General features: G+C 45.2%; 2 protein-coding genes across 2 annotated transcripts; one reads left to right on the top strand and one right to left on the bottom strand.

Moving 5' to 3' along the window:
• The first annotated feature begins 86 nt into the window (after window positions 1–86).
• LOC112875149 lies at window positions 87–1,359 on the top strand. Its single transcript, XM_025938883.1, has one exon. It carries the CDS (start codon window positions 367–369, stop codon window positions 1,270–1,272), a length of 906 nt encoding a protein of 301 aa, XP_025794668.1. The 5' UTR covers window positions 87–366; the 3' UTR covers window positions 1,273–1,359.
• Window positions 1,360–1,573: 214 nt separating this feature from the next.
• Window positions 1,574–8,043, bottom strand: LOC112875148 (beta-adaptin-like protein C). Its single transcript, XM_025938882.1, has 15 exons — window positions 7,755–8,043; window positions 6,329–6,526; window positions 6,095–6,208; window positions 5,751–6,001; window positions 5,528–5,663; window positions 4,925–5,104; window positions 4,753–4,845; window positions 4,246–4,457; window positions 4,057–4,120; window positions 3,785–3,964; window positions 3,410–3,502; window positions 2,936–3,330; window positions 2,632–2,821; window positions 2,341–2,544; window positions 1,574–2,157 (listed from the first exon to the last, which is right to left on the bottom strand). The coding sequence occupies exons 1-15, from the start codon at window positions 7,839–7,841 to the stop codon at window positions 1,861–1,863; spliced, it is 2,694 nt and encodes an 897-aa protein (XP_025794667.1). The 5' UTR covers window positions 7,842–8,043; the 3' UTR covers window positions 1,574–1,860.
• Between the last annotated feature and the right edge of the window lie 5,844 nt (window positions 8,044–13,887).

The following is a 13,887-nucleotide window of genomic DNA, read 5'->3' as shown; positions in this document are numbered from 1 at the left end:
CACCAAAATGCAATCCATGACTAGATATGATATGATGTTTGGATGCAGTCCTCCTAGATTACAAAAGCCGGAGCTGTCCGTGGTGTGGTTGCATCGTGGAACAATTTGAAGAGGCAGAGGCATCTCCCTGTGAAGGCTTACCACAAATATTCAAGTCCGACTCTGCTATTGATCGGAGAGCAATCCGACCGGGGTTGGAGGTGAATTTGACTCGGAATCGGGTGAAAGCCGTCTCTATAAACTCTAGGCTTGTTAGGCCAAGCGCCCGAGCGGACAAGCCTGTCTACATAGTTGCTCCCTCGTCAGCTAGAGTGCTAGTTCCACTAACAAGAGCTAGAGCGCTAGGCTGTCGCGAGTTACACGACGATGGTGGCGGAGGAGCTCGTCCTGCTCGCGCGAGACGACAAGGCGGTGTCCCTTGCCGTAATCCCGGGGACCACAACGCCGTCGCCCACCGCATCCGAGGTGGAGGCGGCGGAGGCCACTTTCCGGCTCGTCGTCGAGCAGAGCTACCGCTGCGACGGCGCCGATGAGGTGGACACGATGGAGGACGTCGCATGCCGCGTCCCCGTCGCCGAGCTCCGCGGCGCGGCGGCGGTCGACCGCGCGTTCGATGAGCTGCTGGCCGGGCTCGACCACCCGACGCTGCGCCCCGAGGTCGTGCCGGAGGCCAGGAGAGCTGCGGAGCGCGTCCGGGCGAGGTGCGCGGAGGAAGGGGACCGGCTCGGCGGCGTCGAGTTCCGCCTCCGCGTCGTGTTCGTTGACTCGTTCGATGAGGACGAGGAGCCCGAGCCGGAGCCGGACAGAGAGGAGACCGGCAGCGACCTGGAGCTCGACGAGGAGTCCTGGAGCCGCGGCAGGTCGGACGGCGGCGACTGCCGGCACGGGCACGACCCGACCGCCCTCTGCGACGACGAAGACGACGGCGGCGCCCAGTTCTCGGCGCGGACGTTCGGCGGCGCCCTCGCGCGGGCTGGCGGGCCGAGCGACGGCACGCTGCTGCTGTCGGGCTTCGAGGCGCGCGCCGACGGGCCCGAGCCGGGCGACCAGCACGAGCTCACGTCCCGGGACGTGCAGCGCCTCGTCCGCCTCGCGTTCAGCGGTGGGGACGTGGAGGGCGACGAGGGGTACCAGCGGGCGGTGGACGGCGGCACGCCCGTGTCCCGTGTCGCGTGCGCCGTGATCCTGGACCAGGGGCTGCGGTCCGCGACGCAGCGGCCAGCGCCTTCAGCTACAAGAGGGATGCCGCCTCGGATGCGCACAGGATGGTAGGGATGAGCGCCCGGCGACAGAAGCAGAGGGGCAGCTTTTAATTCTGGCTTGATGTGTTTGTAGCATCTGATGCTTGAGCTGTTTTTTTTACCAGATTTCATGTTCCCATTAATTTTCAGTACAAGCCATGTTCAGGTTTAATAATGCTTATCAGAAGCCTGCATTGCACTTGTCGGAAGAAAACACCTTACATTCTTACTCAGCTGCTCTTAATTGGTCATTCCATCGAAGATGATAATGAGATAGTCGAAGTTAGTCTAGGGTAAAGCGAAACAACACTGTATCCCTTACATCAGCTATATGTTGAAAACTAGTCATATTTCATATGCTATGCATAACAAGAAGAAAAAGGTTCCGAGCCCAAATGGGCAAATATACAAATCATGCTGAGACAGGAACATCTCCAGTATTTCTGGGGAAAAACTGTGGAACCAGGAAACTAGCGGTTTGAATACTGTAATCTAATACAAAAACAACAAATACATTTCACACCAGCTTCCGTGAAAAAAATTCCCGCATCCAAAGGCCTATAGCAGCTCATCAACTGATCAAGATTTTTGTAGACACACTGATCAATTAACACTGTCCTCACTTGGTAAGAACCTCCATAGCCTCAAAGAAGAGAGGGACCATCTCCTTGTTTGGCGTTTTGACTGCACACTTTACACCAGGAACACCCACCGCGGCTGTAATCTCTATAAGGAAGGGGATTCCACGGGGCATCTTGGCTGATAGATACAGAACATCCATGTTTCCATTTTTCCGCTTGGCTATAAAGAACACATTTGATGCTGCGAGGCGCTCGACAGTTGCATCTATGCTGCTGATGACAGAGCCAGGTAATTCTTTTGTAAACTCATGGTCATCAGGTAAAGATTTCCAGGCCTGCAGCCAGATAAAATCATTTCAAACGCCATTTCAAAGAATCAAAACAAAGATGACTTGAACCAACTGTTCACTGACTTGAATCAGCTACCACTGCAAGCAATGCCCTACCCTCACCCCTTCAATGCCCAAACGAGAAAAAGAAAAAGAAAAGGAAAATCACACAAACATTTCACTTTTTACCTCGAGAAAACTGGCTCGCTCCATCTTTCCATCTTCGACGAAGAAAACATGCAGCGGAATTTTGTCATTGAAGTACCACACTGGCTGCTGGTTATTTTTCACGGCAACCTGTAGTAGCGAGTTTGGTGCACCAGGGGAGATATTCTGGAACGGCACCATTTGTAGAAGTGTCCTTGCTGATGTCCCCGGTTGCAGTGGAGGAACCTTAATCACAGAAAGACATCAAGCTGAGTCCATGAAACTGAAACTAAAAGGTTACTGGTGTAACATATTGAATATAAACACTGGCACCTTAAGTGCTTCGCCAGCAGCAAGACCAAATGTGTTCTTGTTAAACTGAATCATAAATCCATCTAGGACACCCTGGGTTCCATTCTCGAAAGATATATCATAATATATCTGGCCATCACGCCGTGTTAGTTGTGCACTAATCTGCAACCCTTGGCCAGTAGTCGAAGGCAACAAGACAGGTAGCGGAGGGCTGCAGAATGTAAATAATGACATATCAGTACAGTTAAATACTTATACAAGACATACAAAATGGATAAGTACCAGAGCAGAAATCAGATAGAAAAACTATAAAAACTTCACTTACCTGGAAGGTGCAGGTTCATCGACAGGGACAATAGCATTATCCATGCCCATAAGATCACCTAAGAGGTCTGGCATTGCAGCAGGAGCAGGTGGGGATCCAGCTGCCGGTTGTTTCACAGGTACATTAGAAGAAGTACCAACACTTGAGGAAGGTGATGCCCCATCAACCCCCTGTGATGGTGACTCTGAATACCCTGTTTCAGCTGTATCAGCAAACTCCTCATCATCCGCCCTAGGTGCTGCCTTGACACGGCTGACAAATGATTCTGGGGGCTTGTGATAAACTGATGAAAGGGTAGAAATGTTTGCTAGCAGCTCATCAAGAAGTGATGAGTCAAGCTGGTTGGAGTCATCACTAATCACAGGTTTCTCCGCCAAAACAACATCTTTTGCAGCCTGCAGAAAGCCAAAATAGCTCAGTGGCTGGGTGGATATCTCATAAATCATTGAATCAAAAATTGCAAACATGCAATACCTCAGGATCAGTAGAGAGAAGTCGCCAGTATATGTAAGCTCGATCCCTCAAATCAGGATTGTCTGTTTCAACTGTTGCATTATTGAGAACAGCCTACAGGCAATATTTATGCAATTTAGCAGTGAACTGTGGTAGGCATTGAATGCAATTTTTCATCACAACACTGAAGATGAACCAAAACATTTAGAAGCAACGCATTATAGGAAAAAGAAAAATACTTGCAACAACAACCAATATTATTATCAGTGCTCTCAGTACACCATGTCATCCATGATAGGCTGAGGGCCCATGATAGCAAATAAGTAAAAATTCAGGCACAGCTTAAACCAAGTGGAAATATGAACAAGTAAACAAGTAGCATCTGAAAATCACAACCTGTATCATCTGTTGTGGCCCCTCAGTTGGCTTCTTAAGAAACAACTTAACAGTAGCAGTTAGCAGCTGCAGTTGAACCAATGCCGGTTCTTCAGGGAATGTTTCCAAGAAGCTCTCAAGAAGTTCATCGGCATTGTCAATTCTTTCAGCATATTCTCCAATTATCCAAATCATTGATGCCTAAAGAAATCATGACGCATGAGTGAGCAAAAATAAAATAAGTTTTCCTTACGAAAAAACAATAAATCAATAAGATTTGCATTGACTAAGACCTTGGCCTCTGGTTCATCTAAAGTGTCCAGACTTTCACAAAGTGTCGCGATGATAGACTCATACCTGTAAATATTCAGAAAGAAAGAACATTTATTATACACACACCATTTATCGTGCAGAACAAAAAGAGAGTTCTGATAGTTTGATAGTTCCAATATATAACATAAACCAATGCAGAAGCAACTCACGTGTTAGGGTAACGTCTGAAGATGTCTTTGATAACAATTATAGCTTCCTGAACAACATAGTTAACTTTTATCTTAATCAGCTCAAGCAAAACACTGATGCACCTTTCAGCAGCTCGCTCCAATTTAATTGCACATCTCCCAATAGCACGAACAGCTTTCCGCACAAAGTCAACATCAACCTCTGTGGCGTACTCCTTGAACTCCAAGAGCACCTACAAGAAGCTCGGTAAGCACTTGAATGTAGACTTAAAGAACAGAAATCACTTAGTACCAAAAGAACTCTAACTCTGTAATAAAATAAACATGTTCAATAAATTTAGCATTTGAATTTTAAAGTCTAGGTATTGAATACTGTTTCCAGAATGCTTTCTTTTGTCAATTCTATACTTCTCTTCTGTACAAGGACAGGAATATTAGACTAAAACTGTAGCTACAATGATCTTTGACTTCAGTTAAACATGAGTACGAATCAAAAGCAGCATACAAGCAAAAGATTTGATTCTGTACCTGATCTATGTTTCGATCTGAGGCAAGCTTTATCATAATCTCCAGCTTTTCCATCTTAACATATATAGGGTCATTGTACTTGCAAAAGAAGACCTACAGAGAAATACATTATTGAGTTAAAGGAACCCACTGTGACATGATCAAAGAATAAGAAGAGCTCAAAAAATGTCACCTTAATCTCATGAGCAAGTATTGTAGGCCTCTTTTGAACTATCAAATTAATGTTCCTCAAGGCCACATACTGAATTTCAGGCTCCGCTGATAGAAGAGTAACAAGAGGAGGTGCCATTTTCTTACAGAGATTCCTGACTACATCTGTGCTTGTAATGAGCTCCATTTGTAGAAGGATTATCTAAAAACACAGAGAAAAAGAGCATTAACAAAAGCTCCCATCTGGCACAGAACAGAACAACAAATAGGCTAAGCTTTTTTCTTAAAAGAAGAACAAAATGAAAAAAAAAAAGAGTAAATGATGCTTTGTTGGTCGCTAAATGACATCAATAGTCTAATGACAGTGTACCAGTAGTCTTATTGACTTCAAAGGTCAAGAAACAAAAAGTAACTCCAGGGCATGGTTCATTAGTCAACGGAACATCATGATACAAATTCAAGTTGAACAAAGAAACAAGTCTACCAATCCAGCTACCATGTAATGATTGGGAACTACCTCTATATGGACCTTGCTAGGCAGTCTCGTAGTAAGTTACAGTTACTGCACAAGAGGATGCCTAAACCTTATGATATTCCAATAAACCGAAATCAGGTAATATTGTACCTTGACAGCAGAAAGAACAACTGCACAATTTGCATGTTGGAGACGGGGCGTAACTCGCTCCACTATGTTTTCTGCTTCCCTGGCATCTGCTGCTTTGTATCTTGACAAAGAATCCAAAATGAAGACTTGGCCCCACCTGTGTATTTACCAACAGGTTAAGGGGGCTGCTTTAGTAAAATTACCAAGAAATTCAAAACCCAATATAGCAAGAAGTGTAGCATACTCCGTGCATTCATTCAGAGCTGTCAGAAGCTTTGACAGTGTATGACTGGTAATTTCAAAGACTGGCCGAACACTACTGTCTTGAATCTCTGCCAGAGCAGCAACAGCATTTGCAACAACCATAGGATTATTATCAGATATTAAATCCTTCAGGGCCTCTAGAAATCCTCTGTCCTCCACTAGCTCAGCGTTTATATCATAAAGCTTAGCAACACAAATAGCTGCAGTCTTCCGCACATAAGGATCGTCATCCTGTGGGAACAATTAACATATTTGGTCATTTAGATCATTAGATGGAAGTGAGCTCAGTTTGAATCAACAAAGTTCTAGGAAATGAAGAAAGACCTTGAGGCATCTTTGAAGTGGATCACAGAGATACTCTGTGATTTTGTCCACACGGATACAGCCCATTGTCCGAACAGCCAAAGCACGAATCAATGGATTTGGGTCTTGCGAGTCCTGCAGAAGTCAAGTCATCAAGCAAATGATTAGATGATATCTCTATGTCTCATAGTTTGCATACATCAATCTTCTTTCCCAGCACAAATGTTAATTGCAAGTATGGCTATACTTTCTAACCTTAACAAATGTGTTCACAGCAAGTATGGCAAGATCAGGTTGACTTTTAGCATAGTTGATGAGATACAAATATACTAGTTTCTTGAGCTCCAAGTTCTCAGTCTGCATGCAGTTCACGACATCAGTGAACAATGATGAGACATCTTTTCCAACTGTCATAGCAGCAATCACTTTCTTAACAGCATCCTTTCTCTTGTCCTGCAAGCCACATTTCGAAGCTCAGACATCAGAAATTGCAGAAACTACAGTTTGCTTACTGAAAACCAAAGTAAAAACAAGAAACTTGGGTGACATAAAACAGCACAAAATTGTAGAATCCGAAATTAGTTTATGATTGCAACAACAATGATAATTATAGTATCAACTCAGCAAAGGTACTTATTTTTGAATAACAGTGTACAAGGTCCAACTACCACAGTACATAGTACGTTTCACCTCCTCAACTAATCTCACAACAAAAGCCTAACGAGTACATAAATTAGTACCATGATGGAAACGTGACATTTGATATTCATCTTGAGCCAACTAATTTGTGACACAGTGAGGACACATGCGGTATGACTGGTTATCTATTGGGTAAGTCTTTTTCTTTCTTTCAGCCGTAAACATCATTTACGCTATATGTGGAACACTTCATTGTGTAGCCAAAAAGACAGTTCGGAAACAAAGAAACAGCTTTGGCATCACCACTGGATACAAAAGGCATCTTGAATTCACTAAACACCAAAAAATATGGAATAGCGTGTGTTTGTTTGGGGCACGGAAAAGTGGTGAATTTAACCAAGCACACCTTAATGTGTCACTATTTCACATGCCCACAATTGTACATGAAGCATAGATAAACCAGTTTGTGAGCAACGTGAGCTCTACAGCATTCACAATTTATGAAATGAGAAGATGTGTGCGTGGGTATAAAAAGAGTATGTCCGGACATGGTAGACGAAATGAACCGCTCTGAACCCATGCGTTGCAATTTCTACACTAGTCCAATGCGATGGAGCAACGAGCAGCTCAACCTCCCGTTAATTCATCCAAGCATAAATTGAACCATGAGATGATCCAAACAAGTTCCTACTGAGTGGTTACAGTCCAAGCAGATGGATCAGAGAACAATCCATTCATATCATTCTAATCCAACCCATTTCTGTCCGAACAGGTCTAACGCAGCTTAAGCAGCCTGCTTCAGCGCTGAATTCTGCAAATTCCAGCTCATTTCACCCGCAACATAGCACCGAAATGTGCACTTTCCGGAGCAAAATCCTACCCCCAGCACGACCAAACCCCGCGAGGAAACCAACAGAGACCCGCAGATCTAGGAGTAGCCGCGACTGGAACCCCAACGCCGCGCCCAGATCTGGATCCACGAGCAGGAACCAATCCGCAGGCGTAGCAGGTCACGGAACGAGAGCGGGTCAGGGGTGGGCACCTTGTACTGGGAGTTGAGCTCCTCCTTGAGTTCGGGGATCTCCCCCTTCTTGGTGGTGGAGAAGTACTTCGAGTCGTGCCCGCTCATCTTGCCCGCCCCGGCGAGCCGAGCCTACGCTGCGTGACGACGCTGGCCGCCTGCTCCGGACGCCGCGGCGGCGCCGGTGGTCGCGGTGCTGGGGCGCGTGATCTCGCGCGCGGGGGCGGGTGGGTGGGGAGGGGGCGGGGGAGAGGCTGGAAAGGAGTTCGGGGATTTTGTCGATTTGAGAGATCGGGAGGGAGAAGTGGGGCGGCGACGACGACGACGGTGGAGATCTGATCGGCTGTTGCCGTGCCGCTAAAAATCAGTTTCGTCTTCTTTTCTTTCTTCCCTGCCTCTGTAATCTTCACATGTTAGGGCCTGTTTGGATCCAATGGAAAGAGAAAGAGAAAGTGCAAAACTTTTGCTCTTTTACATTTTTTTTGCACTTTTGGATCCAAACACCCCAAAGTGCAAAAGGGCAAATGATACCGTAATTTTGCTAATTATGGATTAATTAGGCTTAATAGATTCGTCTCGTCATTTAGTACTCATCTATGTAATTAGTTTTTTAATTAAACTATATTTAATACTTCTAATTAGCGTCCAAACATCTAATGTGACAGGAGAAAAATTTTACCATTTGCCCTTTTGCCATTTCCCCTTGGATCCAAACAGCCCCTTAGCTAGTATGACTGACTTTCGAAAAGAATTTTCCATAAAATCGCTACTGCCCGTTTCACATGTAGCTATGACGCTCAAGAGAAATTTTACATTATTCATGCCCCTATACGTGACCTGTATCTGAAGGTTCGAACTTCAATATCTTCAGAGAATCTGAAAAAACTTTCGAAGAGCAATACATTAGATACAAAAGATATGGTATTTTGTGTGTCCTTGTTTGAACTAACGTACTTTTTTTATCACGGTTTCGTTATTAACTTAATATGGGTAATGTATATGGAAAAAATGAATAAAATTCTATTTGGAGATAATACCAACTCAATCGTGTGTTATAGTTTGAAACAAATGACACATAGCTCATCAAAATCATGTATGCTGCTTTTTATTACAATATATTCTAAGTGGCATTTCATCAAATTTTAATACTTAGTCTAAACGCCTACCATTTAGCTTTAAACATGTTAAACAGTTATTAAACGAGAAAATAGCTGATTAAATGGACACGGCTAATCACTGTGTAACGTTTACATAGCGTGTACAGCATTTACACGGTGTGTACACTGACCAAACGGTCGTTTAGGCAAACAACATTTTAAAAACTGTATATGTAATGTTCACTATGTATAACTAATAGTCTGGTTCATCATTTTCCATCATGGTTTTCTTAAACTCAATTCACTAAGATTAGCAAATTGAAAAGGACTTGTCAAGAATTAAGCCCTCGCTCTTAGTTTCAACAACTAGTGATTGGCATCATAAACGTAACTATGGCATACATTTAAATTTATATTAAGATTTATATACAGTAGGGTACAGTAGTAAGCTAACTAAGTAGGTATTTACAAAATTGTGGAGAGGAAGACAACGGTAGAGAGATCCAGGCAGCACTTTTTTTAAAAAGAAATATTCACCGGCATTAGTAAGCTTTAAACCAACACTAAAAAAATATTCTAGCCCTAACCAAAGGGTTTGCCTACACCAAAAGAAACTACATTGTAGAATCCTATAGAACCTATATTCTCAGTTACGCGGCAAAAAGAAAGAAAAAGTAGGATGTGGCAGATGGTACCAAAAGTTGTTTCATCATTTTAGCATTTTTAGCTATTCACTATGCATTTTACCATTTTTAGGCAGCAAACAATTATTTAAATTGAAACAGGTGCAAAGACATGTAAGCTTTGATCTTAAGCTACATATCTAGCAATTACTTGAGCTGAGGAATCAAACAAAAATTAGATCTACCATTTTTAGAGCATATTAATTAGTATTCGTTTGATGCAGCCTTATCGATTGGCCTCGCTGATGGCGTCTCTGCGCACGTAGTGTCTATATTGTCGTATTACATGTGTCTCTTTATCTTATTTTGTGGAAATTAAAATAATTATAAATATAGTGGTTCGTTACGATCGGGTGGCTACGAGGATCGCTGAGAATCGAGCTAAAAGGTAAGAGATGCAATATTTTGAAGGTTGCAGGGTTTGAACATAAAATTATAAAATTAGTATTTGAGACACACGCGTGGACTGCGAGGTTAATTTTTATAAAGTTTAGGGCTCAAAGGACCGCGGGTTGGTTCTCATAAAAGAAGAGGGTTTGTAAAGTGTCTGAGATAAACTCTTCTAGCTGTTGGATCGGGTGACGGAACGGTCGGAGATTTTTGGCCGACGTGGCCTGTCTTGCCGGCCGCCGAACCCGCCCCGATTGTTAGCAGTAGATTGGGCCCGCGTTGTTCCCTGGTACACCGATAAATAAATTGCTAACCGGCGAGAGCTGAAATCCGAATGTAAAAGGAAAAAATTGTTGGCGAAGTTCATGCAACTGGGCCGTCACAATTCTAGTTTCCCGGGAGTTTCTGTATTTCTTTTTCTCTCTTGGGCCAAAAGTGGCTCCTCTCTTTTCACTCAACAACACACACGATTCCGAGCGTTCGTACTATGGGCCGGCCCAAGTTATCATCATGCGTGGCAGCGTGGGCAGACACGAATTACGAATAGCAATTAGCAAGCAGCATTCCAGACTCAGTGGCAGCAGAACAACTTCTTTTTAGGGCATGGAAGAAGAAGCATCTGCGCATCTAAACTTCTTTTTAGGCTCATCTAAACATCCGATCTTGAGAGCAGAGCTTAGCTGGCACTTCCAAAGTGTCCTTCACGGGATAATCTGATCAGAAGAGCATGGCAATACTCCCATCTCGGCAAGGATTGCAACCTCCCAGCAAATTAAGCAACCATGAAAAGGGTACGAAGTGGTCGTTGCTAGCTGAGTAGCAAGAAATTAAGCATCCGGTTTGCTAGCCGGTCTTATTAGCAGGTAGGTATTGGTGGTTAAGCAAAATTTTAGGTAACAATAGAGACGTCACTGGTACAATCAAACCTCGTTAAAGTATTATTTAGCCATGTGACCTCTATCTTTGCTCTTATTTCTAGAGGCTATTTGCAGCAACGCGCGCGACTGCATGCAGTCGCATCAAGGAAGGCTGTCAACCTTCCTTGTCTCCGGTGGCGGCCGCCGCCGGAAACGCCACCCTGCAACCCGCCACAGCCGTCGAGCTATTGCACCTCCATCCTAGTCCTGCCCACCAGTTGTCTACCCGACCGGCCGGCGGCTCCCGCCGCCTCGTCGCGCCACCCACTCAACCTGCCACTGCCGTTGGTCGTCCCTACCACTCCCACCTCCTTCTCTAAGGCCGCCGGCCACCGGAAGCCGCGGCAGTCCCCCTCCCCGAACTCCGGCTGCCGTTGCACAAGGTAGAAGAAGAACAGGAGTTTGGACCGACCTAGCAGTGACGTGGCTCGGCTTCTGCGACTCCTCATCTCACAGTAGCACGCGTGACTCCTAGTATCCGCGTTATTCCTCACAAAAAGGCAACGCACTGGACTTAAACCCGACCTACAGATCCTGCTGGTTTGGTTAGCATTGGCAACCACCTGACCTGAATGGCTCGGAGCAGGACAAAGCATATAGCATCGCTGCGTCCTATGCCGGTGAGACGAGAATTAGCTAGAAACTTTCCGTGAAAATGTGGACAGAGCAACTAATAATCTCACTTTTGTACCAACTTTGTACAATCGACCAAAGGGTTTTTTATTAACTACTGTTTTCCGGAATCATTCAATACGATTGAGATGCATAAGGATTGCGATGTTATGCTTTTGAAACTTTGATTGTTAGTGTGTGTAAAGAATACCCTCTCGGTTCAAGAATACTCCCTCCGTTTTAAAATGTAGATTATTTTAATTTTTTAGTTTATAGATTTTGCTAGTATCTAGACATATCTGGATACATAGCAAATACAATGAATGTAAAATCTCAAAACATCTACATTTTGGAACGGAGGGAGTACAAATCATTCTTTTATCTAGACTTTGGCTATTACAGAATATGTAATCCATAGCTTTAAACCATCAATCATCGTGCAAAAAAAAGCATTTTAGAACACGGATCTAACTCTATATTTTTTTATCAGTTGTTAGTGAAGAACTCAAGATATACATAAAAAACCACTTTCTGAAATGAAATATGCGTGATGCAAGAATTGATTAGCAACACAAAAAATTACACTCTAGACTTTTGAAAAGGAGGTGCACCTTATGCGAACCAAGCACCACTTGGTTTCAAATGTTCAGTACACCGTACAGTTAACGGAGAATAATACCACTGCCCAGTGAAGCTAGATTTCTCAGTTTAGCTCAAAGCCAACCACAGCTGCCCATTGGATCTTGGAGCCAGACAACCTTAATTAACTACCGGAGTAGGTACCGCCTTCAGAAATCAACTCGATTTCATCTACCCACTTCAGTTCACAGTTTCACACTGCACTAACAACAGCCACTGCAGAATGAACCACAACAATTTGGGCGGCAGAATCTTTGGCAGTGACCCCAAGTCCTGAACCACTGGCCGCAGACAGCAGCAGGGGCTGCATGCAACATGTTGTGGGGATGTCTGTAGGAGGCTGTCCACATGCTCACACCACAAGTGGGGTGCATATGCAGGTCTCAGCATGTGCAGAGAGACCTTGCGTTGCATCTCAACAGGGAAGGTGTAAGCCCTCCCGCATGATCTGTGGTGCATGTGTGGGAAATTGGGAATGGTTGGATGGAGCCTTGTTTCTGGACTGGCTACGTGGGCTACCCAACCACTCTGAATGACCCCTATCCTCCATTTCGGCAGTAATCATCACCCAGTAGTACTGCAGATCAGCAGGGCAGCACCTAAATAGTCGAAACAGTGTCACCGTTCTTCGATACCCTATTCCAACCTCAACACTTGATCAGTGGTTAATAGAGGAAGCCTGTGGCAGGGCAATGCAATCTGGCATGGAATCATGTCGGAGCCTGCCTCTCCTCCCTTTCTCCATGTTTCGTTTGTTCAGTTGATCAGTGTTCATCGGAAGAACAGACGAGCGCGTGTGAACGGAGGCTGCTGTGCTGCGGTCATCTGACGATTTCATTTCCCTGTGCCCCGGGTCTCCTGCTCAGTGGAGGAGCAGCATGGCCTGCCACATGGTTGATGGCATTATTGCCTTGCCTGCTCGGGCAGACATGCGCCGTGGCGGATTGGATCTGAAGGCCCAGCTTTGCCTTTGCCCGGTGGAAAGCGAGTCAAATGGGCACTTTCCCTGGACACGGATGGAGCAAATGCCCCTTTTATTAGGGTTGGGGGGCATCCCATCCCAGCCCTGGCCGAAAAGAAAGTAGCGTTGCCGATGCCCTTCTCGCCCTGAATTTTTTCAACAGGGCTAGTCTCGCCGTCCGTCAGATGGAGGAGCAACGATCTTAGTCGAAACACTGCCGATGTTCCATAGATTTACGGAGTATTACTTGTGATAATTATGCTTTGCTCTTCAGTGTTCTGCGATTATGCTTTGGGCTAATCGAGCCGCCGAGTGACGTGCACGGGAGACCCGGGATGGGTGGCGTCCTGCACGAAAGCGAGTGCTGTAGGTTTCTCGGCTTTTGATCAGATCTCCCCATGCAGCGCCACTGCGCCCGCAACGACTTTCAGGTCCTTTTCCTGCCTGCTAGCGCCAATGCTCACTGTCACTGCATTGGCCATTGCCGCCCAAAAGTAGCGACGGAATGATCTCACGAGTCCAAAAAAACCCTTTGAATTCGCTGGAATTCGAAGAGCCCATCGAAATGCTCATTCTGTCGATTCAAACTAGAATTAACTATAGATCATTAATAGGCCGCCTGCATTCTCGTATTCTTTCCCCATACCGTCAGTCAAAGAACAAAGCGGGGCAAACCCACATGCAGGCCAGGCTCATGATGACGACGATGCGATGCGAGCAGGCATGGCGGAAGGCGAAGGGCGCCTCGCGAGGTTGCCCCATCTCGAGGGCGGGCTCCTCTCTCCTCCTCTGCAAACCTGCCGCCCATGTATAAATTGGACAGACGCGAGAGATTCTCGTGTGGATGTGGGGCTA

The sequence above is a fragment of the Panicum hallii genome, chromosome 9 (genome assembly GCF_002211085.1).
Source record: "Panicum hallii strain FIL2 chromosome 9, PHallii_v3.1, whole genome shotgun sequence".
Taxonomy (NCBI): Eukaryota; Viridiplantae; Streptophyta; class Magnoliopsida; order Poales; family Poaceae; genus Panicum; species Panicum hallii.
This window is presented reverse-complemented; position numbering and strand designations above follow the sequence as displayed.